General features: G+C 58.3%; 6 protein-coding genes across 6 annotated transcripts; 3 read left to right on the forward strand and 3 right to left on the reverse strand.

The window, feature by feature from the left end:
- Positions 1 to 2,038: 2,038 nt before the first annotated feature.
- PLICBS_002619 (uncharacterized protein) lies at positions 2,039 to 5,674 on the reverse strand (the record flags this gene model as incomplete). The annotated part of the gene is made up of 1 exon (XM_018322312.1): positions 2,039 to 5,674. The coding sequence occupies one exon, from the start codon at positions 5,672 to 5,674 to the stop codon at positions 2,039 to 2,041; it is 3,636 nt and encodes a 1,211-aa protein (XP_018179792.1).
- Positions 5,675 to 6,198: 524 nt separating this feature from the next.
- PLICBS_002620 (8-oxoguanine glycosylase ogg1) lies at positions 6,199 to 7,543 on the reverse strand (the record flags this gene model as incomplete). The annotated part of the gene is made up of 3 exons (XM_018322313.1): positions 6,199 to 6,963; positions 7,020 to 7,368; positions 7,419 to 7,543. 3 exons carry the CDS (start codon positions 7,541 to 7,543, stop codon positions 6,199 to 6,201), a joined length of 1,239 nt encoding a protein of 412 aa, XP_018179793.1.
- Positions 7,544 to 8,576: 1,033 nt separating this feature from the next.
- PLICBS_002621 (uncharacterized protein) lies at positions 8,577 to 9,993 on the forward strand (the record flags this gene model as incomplete). Its single annotated transcript, XM_018322314.1, has 4 exons — positions 8,577 to 9,320; positions 9,382 to 9,646; positions 9,702 to 9,913; positions 9,967 to 9,993. 4 exons carry the CDS (start codon positions 8,577 to 8,579, stop codon positions 9,991 to 9,993), a joined length of 1,248 nt encoding a protein of 415 aa, XP_018179794.1.
- An 886-nt stretch (positions 9,994 to 10,879) lies between these two features.
- On the forward strand, positions 10,880 to 11,596 carry PLICBS_002622 (40S ribosomal protein uS15; the record flags this gene model as incomplete). Its single annotated transcript, XM_018322315.1, has 4 exons — positions 10,880 to 11,081; positions 11,158 to 11,190; positions 11,301 to 11,347; positions 11,423 to 11,596. The coding sequence occupies 4 exons, from the start codon at positions 10,880 to 10,882 to the stop codon at positions 11,594 to 11,596; spliced, it is 456 nt and encodes a 151-aa protein (XP_018179795.1).
- Positions 11,597 to 11,909: 313 nt separating this feature from the next.
- PLICBS_002623 (uncharacterized protein) lies at positions 11,910 to 12,506 on the reverse strand (the record flags this gene model as incomplete). The annotated part of the gene is made up of 3 exons (XM_018322316.1): positions 11,910 to 11,982; positions 12,037 to 12,245; positions 12,330 to 12,506. 3 exons carry the CDS (start codon positions 12,504 to 12,506, stop codon positions 11,910 to 11,912), a joined length of 459 nt encoding a protein of 152 aa, XP_018179796.1.
- A 255-nt stretch (positions 12,507 to 12,761) lies between these two features.
- On the forward strand, positions 12,762 to 15,439 carry PLICBS_002624 (uncharacterized protein; the record flags this gene model as incomplete). Its single annotated transcript, XM_018322317.2, has 2 exons — positions 12,762 to 13,276; positions 13,330 to 15,439. 2 exons carry the CDS (start codon positions 12,762 to 12,764, stop codon positions 15,437 to 15,439), a joined length of 2,625 nt encoding a protein of 874 aa, XP_018179797.2.
- Between the last annotated feature and the right edge of the window lie 716 nt (positions 15,440 to 16,155).

Below are 16,155 nucleotides of genomic sequence, written 5' to 3' on the forward strand. Positions count from 1 at the left end.
CTCGCGTCAAGGTGACGGATAATACCGCGGTTTGCCGCCGCCGCCCGTCTGCCGGCGTCGGCAGATATTCTCGTGACGCTGTCCGTCATTCCAGCTTCCAGCCTGGCTGCGCGCCGCTCGGGCAGGACAGCCTCGTTCGCAGAGACGAACGGGTGCGCGCCCAGCGCAAGAAGCAAGCATCCGTTGAGCGCACAGCACGAGAGCCACCTCGTTCCGCCCCGTCAATGAGGGCGCTGCGCGTGGCGCGCCAAGTGCAGCTGTGCTGTCTCGAGCGCCGACTCGTCAGGAACTCTTGACCGGTCCAAGGGCTCTGATGCTCGTGGGCGCGTCCGTCGCGTGCAGACTCCAGCATCCAGCACCCTTCAGTCCTCCAAAGGCCGCTCTTGTAAAGGGTTGCTGCGTTGCGCCGTGTCTAGCTTAATGATGGCTAGCGCACCAATCGTTTGCGCGATGCGAATATCCTTGGCCAAGTCCCGTGTCTCGCCAGTGATGTGAGCTGGGCGTCATCCCGCATCGCGGCAGTGATCAAGATGGTTGGGAGCGCGAGTCGCAGTCACACTTGGTCGCGCATGCTCGTACATACAGACGCGGCGCGCTGCGGGAATTAGCCACCCACGAAAGCCCAGCCGTAGCGCTGCCGCCGCCGCCGCCGCCGCCGCCGCTTGGAACCGCATCAAGCAGCGACGTGTTGGTGCATGATGCATGGCACGGCGCCGCGCAGAAGGGCGGGTGCTGCTGTACATCAACGTGCAGGCGTGTGTAGGTGCAGCGCATGCTGACAAGCCCACGCCGCCATCCTGTTTCTGAGCTGACCGCACGAATTACGCACCTCTGACGCTGTTCAATTGCTTGTCAGTTGCTTCTTTGCCGCCGCTTGCCGACGACGCGGACGTGGGGGGTTACTGGGGGGGGGGGGGGGGGGGGGGGGGAGCTTTGCCTCCATCCACCATCATCCATTCATCCATCCGCCCGTCCACCACACCTCGCATGTGCATGTCTCGGTGCCCGAACCAAGAAAGCCAACGTGCAGCAAAACGCTACTACAACTGTGCAGCACAGCACGGTACAGCGACTGCCTGCAGATACAGTGCCGTACGGTGCTGCACTACTGGCCTTGCACCTGCCAGCTGAATACGGGGAAGAATAATAAGGGGGTGGTGGTGATGGTGGCGGCGGCGATGGGTTCACGGTGAAGGAGAGCGACGCAGAGAAATGAGACAAGGGGGGTCCATGGAGAAAGCTGAGAGGAGGGTGGTACAAAAGGCGTCGTGGTCACGGGATGTACGGCCACGGGTCGTCGAGCGTCACGAACAAGGGATGCGCGCGACGACCAGACAGGAAGCCTGAACGGGCGGCCAGCGTGAGAGACCGCATGACGTAGGTGTCGCGCCGGGAAGGGGGCATTGGAATTCTGACTTCTCGAGAGGGCGTGCCTTGCCATGTCCTGTCCTGGCATCCTGGATCCCCTTGCCACGACCTCTCATGCGCGCTGCTGTACCACCATGCCCATCATGGCCCCCCTTGATCGGGGCACGATGGGGGGAAGCGTGCAGGGAGGGGAGTGGGAGGGACCGGGTTGAGCTTTCCAGAGGAACGATCGCGGACGCAGCCGAGGGTGATACAAGGCGAATCCGACGACAGCGGGCCGACCTTGCAAAATGACGACAAAGCCTCGACAAGGGGGGCAAGGGGGCGCATTTCCCTGCCAAGAAGAGACAAGAGGACTGCATGGCAGTGCTCCTCTGCGGTGCGACCATGATCAAAGAGTCTGTATTACAGAACGCACCACAAAGGGGCAAAAAAGGAGACTCAGCACGTTGAAGCCAAAATTCGTAGATACGTGGTACAAACAGTCTACAAAACAGGCTGCCTCATCCCAACGCCGATTGCGAATGCCATATGCTGCGCCGTCATCGCACAGCCCCGATAGGCTCCCCCCAAAAAGCTCCTGAACTCATACATTATGTCCGTAACAGGTCTTCCCCCCCGACGCAAAAGCCAGAAGCCGTCCGTCTCCAGCCCAGCTCCCTCCCCAGAATTACAGCATGATGCCCAGCTCGGACCTATCCAGCGTCTCCTCCTCGAGGTTCGGGTAGTAGGGAACCATGGAGTCGGCGCCCTGGATGTAGGCGTCGTTGTAGAGGCGCCAGTACGGCGTGCGCACCTTCCTCGCCGGGTGGAAGAGGCCGGCCCAGACATAGTTGAGCACGACGCCGGGGCCGACGGCCATGCGGATGCCCTCGATGGCCTCGATGATGCGGTCGATGACGTGCGGGCTTGTCTCGAAGAGATTCGGGTACAGCAAGTTGAGAAGATGAACCATAGCATCCTCACAGCCAAGGCCCACGACGCCGAGAGCAATGTGCTTGACCACGGACGCGGCGGTCTGACGATGGACTTGGTCGCGGTCGATGAGGGCGTCCTCGAGCAGAGGCGTGACGGCATAGACGTAGTCCTTGCCCATCTCGCCAATGTACTCGAAGAGGAAGGACAGCGCCTTGAGCACGCCGTTTTGCACGTTGAGCTCAGGTACGCGATACTCGTTCATGAGCGCGGGTAGCACGGTGAAGGGCGCGCAAGTCTCTGCGACGATGCCGATGGCGACGGCCGTGTTGACTCGCGACTGTCGTTCCTGGACTCGGAGGTTGCTCAGGAGCGTAGCCAGGACATCTTGGGGACCAATGGCCTTGGCGATGAAACCAAACGTGTTGTTGGCCGCTCGCCTGATACCCTTCTTGTGCGCTTTGAGCATGTCCAGGAGCTCGAAGCAGATGCGCATCCACTCTCGCGCGTTGACGCTCTCCGGTCCGCGGTCCGCGATACGTCCAACCAGATCGATAGTGTTCTCCTGCACCTTCTCGTGACGATTGCGGAGAATCGGGGTGAGACGAGGGAGGAGGTCCTTGATGGGCGGCTGCATCTGGGCAATACCCACGACGGTGACAATCGACCGAAGCGCGCCTAGGATAGAGCCGAGCACCTCTGGGTACTCCTCGCCTAGGTATTCGTAGAGCACCACGCCCAGCTTGCCCATGAGCTCGTCCTCGCCGCACTGCTTCATCACCATGGCGATGCGGGAGATCAGATCTGCCGCTTGCTGCCTGACCGTCGGCGACTTGTTGTTCAGGCGCCACAGAATCGTGCTCGTAATCTGAGGCAGGAAAGGCCCGCAACGGTCTCCCAGAGCGTTGACCACGGAGCCGAACCCGTTCAGGATCACAATGTCTTCCACTGTCTGCTCCTGAAACGCGTAGAGAATGCCATCAACGAGCCGCTCTTCCAGGCGTTCATCAATGTCCGCCGCGCCCAAGCTGCTGATGATCTTCTCGATGGTCTCGACCGTCATTTTGCGGTATGGTTCGCTTTCGTCCTTGAGGTTGTTGACAATCCTCTCGAGGATCTCGCTCACTCCGACCTTCTGGCCAATGTCGACGGTTGTCTCCACCACTTGCTTGTAGTTGCGCTTGTCCAGCGCCATACGTCTTACCCAGAAGCTCTTGAAGAAATCGTCCAGGACGTGATCCTTCAGGTAATTGGCCGCCACTCCCTTGGTTGCCGCGCATTGCGAGACAACTTTGAGGACAACTTTCTTCATTTCTTCATCGGGCGACGAGAATTCCCTCAGAAGAATCTCCATGATCTGCGTCGTGTAGTAGTTGGCGTACTCCTCGTCCATCAACGGGATGATGAAGCCAACAGCTTTGAGAAATCCGGCCAAACCCTTGCCGCGCTGCTTTCGCGCGCCCGTCCAGAGAGGGTTGAGGATTTCATCGAAGCTCTCGATACCGTATGGGTTGGAAGCTTCAGCCAGCGCAGCGATGGCGAGACTGGTCACTGTCCGCACCTTTGTCTGCTCGTCGTTCAGATTTGGGGCAATGCAGTCGACCAGACCCTTCAAATGTGGCAGGATGGCGCATCCCATGAGTATAGCAATCTGCTGAACAATCTTGACACCAGTGTGCCTGGCATGCCACGACTTCTTGCTCCCGCATACCGCTCTAAGGAAGGGGAGTAGAGCCGGAATTGAAAGGGCAGATGCCACCACTGCAAACGCTCTCGCAGTAGTGTTCCTCACATAGTCGTCAACGTTGTCGATGTCCGGCCTCATGACGCTGATCATCGTCGCGAGACCCGCCGCCTTTGCCACGTTGGAGATGATTTCTCGGCCCTCGACTCGTGCGTAGTAGTCCTGGTCGATGAGCAGCGGTTCGATGACGACGAGGATTTTGTGCACGTATGGCCGAACCAGGTCGTCCAGCTTGTACAGGATACGGTCGATGACTTTGACGAGCAGATGGCGTTCCTGCTCCTCGAGGGTCTTCTCCATGAGAAGAGGAAGAATTTGAGCAAATAATGGGCCGGCGCCGAACTGCCGCGCATTGTCGGTAATCTGGCGCAGAGCAGTCTTACGCATTGGCGGCGTGCCGTTCTTGATCTTAAGGAGAAGCTTCATGATCTTCCTCTCCTTCAATTCGTCCACGGACATGGAGCTCTCGTCGGCACCGTCGTTCAGCTTGCCAAAGTAGTTCATATCCTCCGGCTTGAGAAACTGCAAATCGCCGACACCGCTGATTTCTGCGGGCATGGGTGCGCCGCCGAGACGCACCTGATCCGGGTCCTGCATCATGAAGCCACTAGCGGGTGCGGGAGTGGCCATGGCCCGATGGGTTGGCGCTCGAAGTTGCACGAAACCAGGAGGGAATTCCAGAATCTTGTAGCCTTGATCCTCGCCGGGGAGGAGCAGGTCAAGCTCCTCGTCGCTGATGCCAAAGCTGCGACCGGCATCGGTCCCAAACGCAACGGGTAAGCTGGGAACCTGAGAAGCCGGTGCCGGCGTCGCCTGACCGGAGTTGGCCATAGGCGTCGCCGAAGGAGCCTGGTCCCATCGAGAACGCTGCTTTTCGGGAAGAGTAGGGATCTCGTCCCATCGGGACCGCTTTGTCGGCGCGGCGGCCTCCTCGGTCTGGGGCTTTTCTTCGCTCGGGGCGGATGAGACGTCCCATCTCTTCTTGCGCTTCCGGCCTGCAGCGGCGGCTTCCGTTGACCCGGCATCTTCATTCTCCTTGTCTGGATGCTGCAACGTGGGTCGAAGGTCGCCATTCTCACTGGCCTCGTTTTCGGCCTGCTTGGCTTGAATCGCACGCCGAACGCGTTCCTCCTCCCTGTCGAGCTCCTGGCTCTCCATAATCTCGCGATACGTTGTGCCATTCTCGGCAGCCCCGGCTTGTCGGTTCTCCGCGAACGGATCGGCGCGTGTCGGCGTCAGGACACGGTTGAATCGACGTTTCTGGTAGTCGGTCTCGCGGTCGATGATGCGGCCGCTCTTCTCGCCTCGGTTCGCCAGTATGTCCTCCTCCTCAACACCGTCGCCACGAGCAAACTCGTCGATCATTTCGCGGGACGCCGTGTACTGGCCAACGAGGCGACGCGTGGTGTCCACGGCCATGTCGTCATCGTCGTCGCCCATGGGGAGGGAGGTGTGGTATCCAGCATACTTGTCGCCGGCGTCTTTGTCGTAGAGGTCGTTGTCTGCGCTGTCCGTGAGCTTCTGGCGCGTCGAGTCGGTGCGCTGAGCTGCTGCAACGTCGAGCCCTCGCGAGCCCTTCTTCGCCGCAGAAGCCGCGTTCCGCTCCTGCTGGCTCTTGGTGACGGCTCGAAAATCCGCGTCAGACATCTTGACTCAGCGATTTCCGAAGCTCATCCCGGTTCCAGGTTGCAAGGGGAGATCTCGGTGATGCCGTCGCACATGGATGGACAGCTGGCGCGGTTGGCGAAGTTTGTTGCAAAGAAGCTTTGCCCAGGCGTGAGGCTGCTGAGGCGGCAAAAAGTCGAGGATTGGCAGCTGGGCTTCTTCTGCCGACGTTTAGCCGGCTTGGGTGCACCGGCGAGCCCCACCTGAGCTGGCCTCCACGTCTACCAGTACAAAACTAAGTTACATACCCTGGACTCTTGATGCCTGGACATCACTGAACATGGGCGGGTGGATGAAATCCATTAAAAGGAGAAGCAGAACGTTGGCCTTATGGCGGTGGTAGTAATGGCGGTACGTACTTGAAACAAGTGTTAATGAGGACGCACTATGATTTCTTCCCACAGCTATATAGTGATAGCGGTGGCACCAGAAACTTGGCAGTGCTTCTACACCAGAGGCTCACAAATAACCACAAGGGCATGAGAAGAGTGGGATGGTGAGTTACATTAGCGAGTCTGCCTCGTCCTCCTACGCTTCACCGCTGCTCCTTCATCCGGCACCATCCCCTTCTCGACGCCCCCGCCCTGTATCTCTCGTTTTACCTCCACCTTGATTGTAGCGCGCCTCTTCCGTGTCCCACTCGGTTCCTCGGGACTGATGATCGTGGTCTCGGTTGTCACCAGTTTCAGACCGTCCTCTTCTTCCTCCTTCTTGACCGTCTGCTTGGAGAATTCGCGAAGGTCTGCAGTGAACAGTACGGAATGCGCCCATCCAGCGTACTTACCCCAAATGTCCCTGAAGTGGTCGCCAACCGCATCGTACATGACTTTGTTGAACGTCTTTGTCTTTGTCTTGCCGAATTTGTAGTCCCGCTGTGCAATCTGCCACACGTGAGTATCGACGGGAACAGACTCGCCCCATCCCAAACCCATGAGACAGACGCAGTCTGCGACCTTGGGCCCAACTCCGGTGAGGGACAGGAGCTCCTCGTGGGCCTCCTTGTATGTCGCCTTACGGGTTCCTGAGCCCATCCAGTCGCCGGGGCCTTGGTGTTCAGGGTTCCGAAGCGACTCTAGCCAATGTTGCGGCTTCTCTTGGGCGACAACCCTCGCTGTCTCTGCGATGTACTTTGCTCGGTACCCAAAACCCAGCTCTCTCAATTGAGACTCAACCTGCTTCCCTGTCAAAGCATCAGGGGTGGGGAAATCGTGCAGGGCTTCATTGTCGACCTTGCCGATGAATGGCCCGTACTTATTGCAGAGCTTGTGGACCTGTAGACAGTCAGTCGACTTGTCACACACGGTCAGCTCGCATACGAGGCACCTACCATCTGAGATATTCGACTGATGTTGTTATTACTGCTGCAGATGAAGCAAACCAGCGCCTCCCAGGCGTCTTGACTGATAATGCGCACGCCGGTGAACTCGGGAGCCTTTTTGCGAAAGTTCGGGTCCGCATCCGACCACTGCTTGTACAGGGCACCAAGATCCAGGTCCAAGCTGAAGTAGCGCCGAAGAAGCTCTTCAGTATCATCATGAATCTGCGAGCCGCGTTGAAGAGGCGAGGCTGGGATGCCACGCGGCGATGGTGGTGATGTTTCTGGCCAGGTTACTTTGTAGTGAAGGTGAAGGGGGTCCTGCTTCAAAGCAAGGATCCGCCCGTGCAGTGTGCATATCCTGTATTTTGTGAGAATGTGGTGTGATGGCCAGAAGTAAAGAACACAAACCATTCATCGTTGATCTTGCGCCACCTGAAGGACTGCCCGCAGCGAAGAGTGGTGTCTATGCTGAGTTCCGTGAGGCTAACAGGCAGTTTGCGCCACTCGGACACCCGCTTGATGGGCGCGCCCATTGTCCCCCGAAGGCCCCTGAAAGCCCAGCGATATTGCCGAAGCCAGGAGATTTAGGAAATGCCTTGTTCTTGACGTGGAAACGATGCGGAGGATGCTCAATGGGCCAGGGTCGCCACCTGCTGATGGAGTCTCTGGACCCCGAGGACGTCCCTGGTCGTCATGTCGTCTCTGGTGGCGGTACGTACCCGTTTAGCGCGAGCCGCAGGAACAGGTCCAAGAGGCCCAAGCCGCGCCCGGACTGGGGCACCTGTTTGGCGGGCCACGCCCGAAGCGGACTAGCGGCAAGCGTTGCAAAAAGCTCCAGCCTCGTCCGCCAGCTGCGAAATGCCTGTGGCCTGAAACCTCCATGTCACTTCATCGCTCCCATCGCCTGCCGCCCTCTGGTTCCATCAACGCGCCGTGCCTGATCGACCTCTTGCCATCCCGGCAAGGCATCGCGAACCATGAACGGCGATAGCTACTCGTCTCGAGGTACGTCTGAAGCCGAACCTGTCCTGCTGCGCTTGAATCTGGCTAACGTCGCTTTTCCCTGAAGACGGGCGGAGAGGCCGAGACTACCCTGTTCGTAACCATCTGATGACCATCGACATCACTCCCTTCCGTGATCTAACAGTTCATCAGCCCCGCGGAGACCGAGACGATAGACGCGATCGCCCTCGTGACCGTGACCGCGAACGGGACCGCGACAGGGAACGTGACCGTGACAGGGACCGCGACCGAAACCGCGACCGCAGACGCTCGCGATCTCCCGACCATCGCGGACATCGCCGGGGCGAGGGGGATGCGGACGCGTATTCGTCCAGTCGAAGCCACCGCGATCGAGAGCGAGAAGACCGCTACTCTGGGCGTGACCGCCGAGGAGACCGCGAATGGGACCGCGATCGTGGCTCCTCTCGCCGCGACGCACGACGCGATGACGACGAAAGACCCCCGCGACGAGACAGAGATCCATTTGACGACCGCCGGAGAGGCGGGGGACGTGAACCCCGACGGGATGATGGTGGATTCGGTCGACAAGAGCCTCGGCGCAGCATGAGTCCCATGAAGCGGGAGCCAACGCCGGACTTGACGAACGTCGTACCTGTCTTGGAGCGCAAGAGACGCCTGACGCAGTGGGACATAAAGCCGCCCGGTTATGAGATGGTTACGGCCGAGCAAGCCAAGCTATCCGGCATGTTCCCCCTGCCCGGCGCTCCCCGACAACAGCCCATGGACCCGTCGAAGCTCCAGGCCATGATGAACCAGCCCGGCAGCCAAGTAACGAGCGCTGGCTTGAAAGCAAGCAATTCCCGCCAGTCCAAGCGCCTTATCGTTTCCAACTTTGCCCCCGCGACCACTGAGGAAAATCTCACTTCCTTCTTCAACCTCCAGATGAACGGGCTGAATGTCGTGGAGAACCATGATCCCTGCGTTGGCTGCCAGCTTTCCAGCTCCGGCGCATTTGCTGTTTTGGACTTCAAGGATGCCTCCGACGCCACTGTTGCGCTTGCTTTTGATGGCATCTCAATGGAGGCGAATGACGCCGTGAACGGCTCAGCAGAGCCAGCCGGCCTGGTCATTCGACGACCTCAGGACTACGTTATGGCCGCCGTCCCAGAGGAAGTCGCTCACGACCCTGATGTCGTTTCCAGCCATGTTCCCGATACGCTGAACAAGCTGAGCGTCACCAATATCCCTTCGTTCCTCACCGAGGACCAAGTTATCGAGTTGCTCGCCGCCTTTGGTAAGCCGAAGGCATTCGTCCTCGTCAAGGACCGAAATACCCAAGAGTCCAGAGTGAGTTCGAGTTCGATTTGATATTCGCTATGTTCTTGAGCTTGTGAACTGACCGAGACAGGGAATCGCGTTTGTCGAGTATCTCGACCCAGCGACGGCAAACGAGCCAGCTCTCAACACTCTCAACGGCATGGACGTGGGAGGCAAGAAGCTGAAGGTGATGAAGGCTAGCTCTGGCTCCACCCAGGTAGCCAACTTCGATGTTGGCATCACCGCTATCAGTGGCCTCGCGTCTCAGGCTGCACCCGAGGACAACAAGGGCCGCGTCGTCCAGATGCTGAACATGGTCACGCCGGACGAGCTTATGGACGATGATGAATACGAAGGTAAGCCAGACAGCCCGACAGTACCTCCGCAGGTGCACCCACTGACATATCACAGAAATTTGCGACGACATTCGCGAAGAATGCGAGAAATTTGGCAAGGTGCTGGAGCTCAAGGCGCCTCGACCTTCCGGTGGTAGCCGACAGTCTGCTGGTGTTGGCAAGATTTATGTCAAATTCGAGACGGCAGAGTCGGCCAATCAAGCGCTGAATGCTTTAGCTGGACGAAAGTTTGCCGACAGAACCGTCGTCACTACTTATTTCCCCGAGGTAAGTCCCCGCGCTCCCGCGCGATCATCGGCGAGGCTGACAAATCGTTTCAGGAGAACTTTGACGTTGGTGCTTGGTAATGCTTGAACATCTCACAGAGATGCTGTTGAAGCATATTCGTCGAACATATCCCGTGGGGCGGATGAAGCGCGAGACGGATTGGGTAGGGGCTGGAAGGCAACGGTGGGGAGTCGGTGGCCTCTTCTTTGTCTGGCAATCAATTACATGTAAAACAAAACGCAACGCAGGGATGGTTCCGTGCGAGTTGCTTCGCACAAGTCACAGGCGACGCTTGGACTGAGAAATCGGCAGATGGATGATATTTGGCGGATATCTAGGGGTGTCCGGCTTTAATACATCTGTGTCGATTGAACCAAACAATATCCATAACGAAAAATCTGTTTCTTTGACATGTCAGCCATTGGCCTTGGACGGGATGAGCGGCAAGGTCAATTGGGAGCAGGTGCAATTGGTGTTCAGAAGTCCAGTTCATTCATCGAGCCCGAAGGCCCTAACATAAGAGGTACCAGAAATAAAAGTAAATGTGCTTTATCATCATTGTAGGTGCTGGTTGGGGGGATGAACGAGAAAATCAGAGCGAACTTACCTCTTGATCATGGCGAAGCCGGGCAGCGTTAAACTACCCGGCCCGCGCCTGATTGTCCGATGGCGACAACGGACAATCTGTGACAGGCGCGGTCAATCTGAGGAAGAAAAAGAACACACGCTGGACGCGGTTCTCGAACTTTGAACCATTGACAAGGTGGAGCCCAGCGCCAAAATACGTGACCTGTCACGTGAACACTACGCTGGTGGGGCCGTCCACGACCGCTCGCGCACGAATTCACCCCTCTGCCCTAACTAAGCGAAAATTTCCAGCTCCACACAACCCCGACGAGATCTTGCAACTTTGCGACCGACGCTGCAGCAACTTCTCACCCTCAGCACCACCACAACACCGTCAACATGGGCCGTCTTCACAGCAAGGGCAAGGGCATTTCCGCCTCCGCGCTCCCCTACTCGCGCTCCGCGCCGGCGTGGTTGAAGACCACCCCCGAGCAGGTCGTCGAGCAGATCTCCAAGCTCGCCAGAAAGGGTGCCACTCCTTCGCAGATTGGCGTCATCCTGCGCGACTCCCACGGCGTTGCCCAGGTCAAGATTGTTACCGGTATGGACATTTCTGGAATATGAGGGGAAGAGGGGGGAAGATGCGAGGCGCAGCTGGCTGACCGTTTTCATCGCAGGCAACCGCATCCTCCGAATCCTCAAGTCCAACGGTACGGTACCCTGAAGCGAAACGACGAACATGGAGGACATACACAATTCTATGGAGATTTGTCTCCAGTGCCTCTGTACGGTTCAAGACTGACAGAGAGACTTTGAACAGGCCTTGCTCCCGAGCTCCCTGAGGATCTGTACATGTTGATCAAGAAGGTATGAATATTGTCACCCGCGCCCGGATGGGCCACGTCGCTGGCAGAGAGCCTGGACTAACGCAATGTGCCACAGGCCGTCGCTGTCCGCAAGCACCTCGAGCGCAACCGCAAGGACAAGGACTCCAAGTTCCGCCTCATTCTTATCGAGTCGCGTATCCACCGTCTCGCCCGCTACTACAAGACCGTCGGCGTCCTGCCCCCTACCTGGAAGTACGAGTCGGCCACCGCCAGCACCATTGTCGCATAAAGGGCGAAAAGCCTGAGAAGGGATGGCTGCGCGCGGAGGAGAGAGGTGAAAACCCTGGTCTCGGAGTTGGGGGAAACTTTTACGGAAAACCTGCATTTAGAGAAGCATGATGCGTGTTTCCACGGTCTGCAAGGCCGAGAAGTAGTCCACAGGCTCATAATTGAAGGCTCCTGGCTACAACCAAAGTGTATCGTTGCTCTCGTTGCTCTCGTTGCTCCAAGGGGGGTATTTTAGAGCTTTATCCATTTATCCCATCCTGTAACGCCTGCTCATGCAACCGATATGCCTGCTGCCCATTCCCCGCATAAATAAACTAGCTCGTCCCCTCAAGCTCCTTCGACCTCTGAATGAGGTATTCGCCCAGTACTCGTAGAGGATCAGGGGGTCTGCGCGGTGTTAGCGATGGCATCATGGCTCTGTGACCTGCGAAGGTTACGTACTGGTCCTTCGCCAACTGCTTCATGCCCTCGAGCAGCACCCCAGTCACCTTGCTGTTGAAATAACGTCGAGTCGGGTCGCCGTGCGGTGCGGCCTCTGAAGGCATGGTGACACCCGCCTCTGGGTGGACCGAGGGCGCTCGTGAGCCCTGCGCAGGAGTTCCGGTTCTCGCTGGCGCGGGGCTGGGTGCAAGTGCAGCTGGAGCCGGAGACTGTTTGGGCGCCATCAGCAGGCTGTTGGGATGGGCAAAGACTTGTTTTGGAGGCCCGATCGGAGTGAAGAGTCAAACCCGTACCGCAGCTTGATCGATTGGCGCGTCGGACATGAGAACATCCTTCTGGGGGGTCTCCGTCTCGGTCGGAGCCGCAGGCTGCGTTTGAGGCGCGGGAGTGCCAGAGCTTGTCGCGTCGCCGGCGACGGGAGCCTGCGCGGCTTCCGTCGTTTGGTCTGCCTTCACCGACTCGTCCGCCATTGCAATCGCAGTATCCTGACAATGCTGCTGGCTGCCGTGCGCGAGAGGGCGAGGTGCAGTTGTTCTGCCTGTGTCGGATGAAGTTCGGGGCGACCCTGCGCGAAGCGTGGAAGTGGTGGAAAGCGATCTAACGCGGTCAGCTGACTTCGTGTTGGAGTTTCACGGTTGGCTCGCGTCTCCCGTGCACGTCACATACCCGTGCTTCGACGACTCTGCTGGCACGTTCGGAAATGCTCGACTGGATGATGAGCAACAATGGATGCCTTTGTGAGGAGGCTTCCGGGAGCCGGGGAGGAGGAAGGTAATGCGCCAACCGCTGGCGGCGACCCGTGCCTGGACCGCCCAGCGAAGCGGCAGAAGAGGCGGGATGAAATCAAGGACTCGGCATCAGATTGGTCCGATGAATCTTCAACCGAAGAGTATACGGGGCGGGAAGCTGAGCTCGGAGACGAAATTGGCGGTGACGACGAGTCTGCACAAACCTCGCGAGCAACTGACGTGGAGAACGTTCTGCCGCCGACCAAAACCGACGACACGGCAATCGAGGAATATGAACTCCTCAAGTCTTCCCAAATGAGCAGCGGCGAAAAGGTCGACGAGGCCACCGATACGACCCGACCCCTCTGGATCAAGGGCCGGAGCTCGATCTACGTCGATGCTTTCAATCTGGCTCTCGATACTGTCCTCGAGGAGGAGTCACAGCTGTTCGACAACAAGGAGTTGGAAGTGTTTAGTCAATGGAAGACGCTTGGCTACGAGGCTCAGTACCTGTAAGTCGCCGCAGTCTTTGCCGCTGCGAGGTTTGATCCTGACAGATAAACAGCTACGTGCGCCTGTTTCTGCGCAAGACTGCAGCTTGGCATCGAACAAGTCGGCTGGGCTATTATGCAGACGTCTCTGATCCCGAGGCGGCCATAGAGTCTCTTCAAAACGCCAGAAAGCTGCCACAAAGCGACGCATCGGAAGCTCAGGACTTGATACCCGGGCTTGACCTCGAGGACTTCAGCTTAGGCGAGGCATTCACCTTTGCAGATTCTTCCGAAGAGCATCTCACGTCGGTTGAGGAAGCCGCCTCTTTGCTCTACCTCGACGAGCTGAAAGCACTGGCAAAGAGCGCAAAAGTGCAGGGTCGTAACAAGGCCGAGTTCATCAAGGGCCTGTGCCGGATGAGCCAACAGCAAGCCGGGTTGATGTCTCTGGGCCTCAGCAGGCACAACAGCCGCGACTCGAACGCCTCTGAGGACTCGGACAGCGTCAAGGCCATCGACCGGACGAAGTTTCGTCGAGAAGACTCGAACCGCGAGCAGCACTTTCTGGGCAAGATTCTAGAAATTACTGGTCCATGCATTCGCCTATCCCCCCTCGTGTTCAAGCTATTTGAGCGAGTCCACCTCGTCTTCTACCGATCGACGGAGTGGACGGAGAAGTCTCTCACGACCATCATCCTGGCCAAGATTGCGAGGAGGAATTTTCCCGAGTACATCGTCTGTCGGACATCGACCATCTTCGCGTCTCGAGATCATCTTCTCGAGTTTGAGGCGGCGATACGACTGGAAGCCGAGGTGGATAGCATATTGGAGTTCAATGGCCCGCCAACCGAGGCTGGCTTTCAGAGAATAGTCGACATATTCGACAAGGTGTACCCCCGTTGGCAGGCATATGTCGTCGAGGAGCACGACAAGGAAAGGACGGTTTACGAGATGGGCGAGGGTGCCTACCTCCGGAGGTTTAACCCGGCTCACTCGTACACCAGGATTATTCTCAAGGCCATGTATGTGCTGGGCCGGCGGAAGGAGCATGCGCGGGAGTATAAGCTGCTCAACGAATTGCTTGACCAGAAACTCTTTCACCTCGCTCGGCGCGGGGCTTGGTACCAACGCAAGGCTCTACTGGAGGAGCATTACATGGCACAGCTCGACGAGGACGCCGAATCGAAGAGCATGGATCAGTTGAAGAAGCACTGGAAACGGGTTGCCGTCGCGACTTGCGAGGCTGGCCTGCAAGATCCCGACTGCCACCTGATACATCACTACGACCTGCAAAAGCGCCTGGTCAAGTTGGAGAAGAAGCTACGCATCCCGAGGCGCTTACAACACGACTTTGGTCACGTCCGCCTTGCCGAGCCCATAGAAATTACCGTCGAGGGCATCCAGCTGAAGCGAGATGTGGCCCCGAAACCGGGAGCTCTTGCCGCATCAACAAAGACAATATGGCTGGACGAGCTTGACACTGGCGGAGAATGCAGCGTAGAGGATATGTGCCTGAGCCACTTCCGCACCGAGGGATGGAAAGGCTACCACGCCGAGGGGGGCGTCGTCCGAACGCTCTTCGCGTACCTCTTCTACGACATACTATTTCTCTACATACCGAATGTGTTCCAGACAGCGTACCAGACATGCCCGCTCGATCTGCACACGGACGCGTTCTTCCCCGCAAGAGCGTCCGAAATCAACCACCGCCTCGTCGAGATCGCCAACGGAGAAGGTGAGCGGCTGCTGCGCGATGTCTGGGAGAGGGAGCACGAGAAGCGAACCGCAGCAGTGGGTCTCAACTGGGACTTTGACGTGGAAGACATGGCCGAGCTCGTGCGGTGCTTCGAAGGGAGCGCACTGGCGGCCATCTGCAAGGTCATGGCGCAGGAGTACAAGCACCGCGGCGGGGGCGTGCCGGACCTGCTCCTCTGGCGACCTGCTGCGGACAGCGACATCGACGGTGCCGGCGACGAGAACGTCCATCGACGCACGGGCGAGACGAGCTCGGACGATGCAGCAGCGCCGGGCCCGCCGAGGGGCGAAGTCATGTTCGCCGAGGTGAAGAGCGCCAATGACCGGCTGAGTGACACCCAGCGGCTATGGATCCATGTTCTCACGGGCGCCGGGGTCAAGGTTGCGCTGTGCAATGCCGTCGCCAAGGAGGTGAGGGACGTGAGTTAGCACACTTGGTATACCTTGCCCATGCTGGGCTCTTGGAACGCTGCGGTGTGCTCGGCGAGCCCGTCTGACCCGCCTGGCTGGAGAGGCTGTGTCGCTGCCGAGCCGCTCGACGGAGGATGCCGCGCCGCATGCAGTGTGGACCTCCTCGCATGCGACGTTGTCTGGGCGTATTCACAAGAGCTTCAACAAGGGACGGAGCAGCGCTTGCATATTCGAGTATCCTCTGTATCTCGAATCCCAGGTCATGATTCGTGTAGATATCGACACGGCCATGCTTGGAGGCACCATATCATATCCCTGGGCTGGAGATTTGACCGAGATGCTTTGCGTGCGCCCAGCTGGCCAAGGTCGTATTTGGGACGACACAACGCCCGCACGACTGGGAAGACTGGCCGGGTCTTGTCTCGCAAAATGCGACGTCCTCCTGGACGATGACATGTCAGTGAAGCTGACGCCCGCTTTCGCCCTTGGTCAACGACATGTCTACTACGACTTGGCACGCGCGGTTCCCAAATTTAGAAGCGGTCGAAGAAGATTCTATGGCACACGTCCAGGGGGGGGAAAGGCGACCAGGGGGGGTAGGCGGCGGCCCCATGGACACGCGAGATTTGCAGGCCGTTTTTGGCAACAAGGGGTCGCGCCGTGAGATGAAACGCCCCGACAATCTCATGGAGATGAGATGGGGACCCGCGTTTCACAGCGTCGAAACCGGGGGA

This window comes from Purpureocillium lilacinum (genome assembly GCF_023168085.1).
Source record: "Purpureocillium lilacinum CBS 284.36 DNA, scaffold_2, whole genome shotgun sequence".
NCBI classification, from domain to species: domain Eukaryota; kingdom Fungi; phylum Ascomycota; class Sordariomycetes; order Hypocreales; family Ophiocordycipitaceae; genus Purpureocillium; species Purpureocillium lilacinum.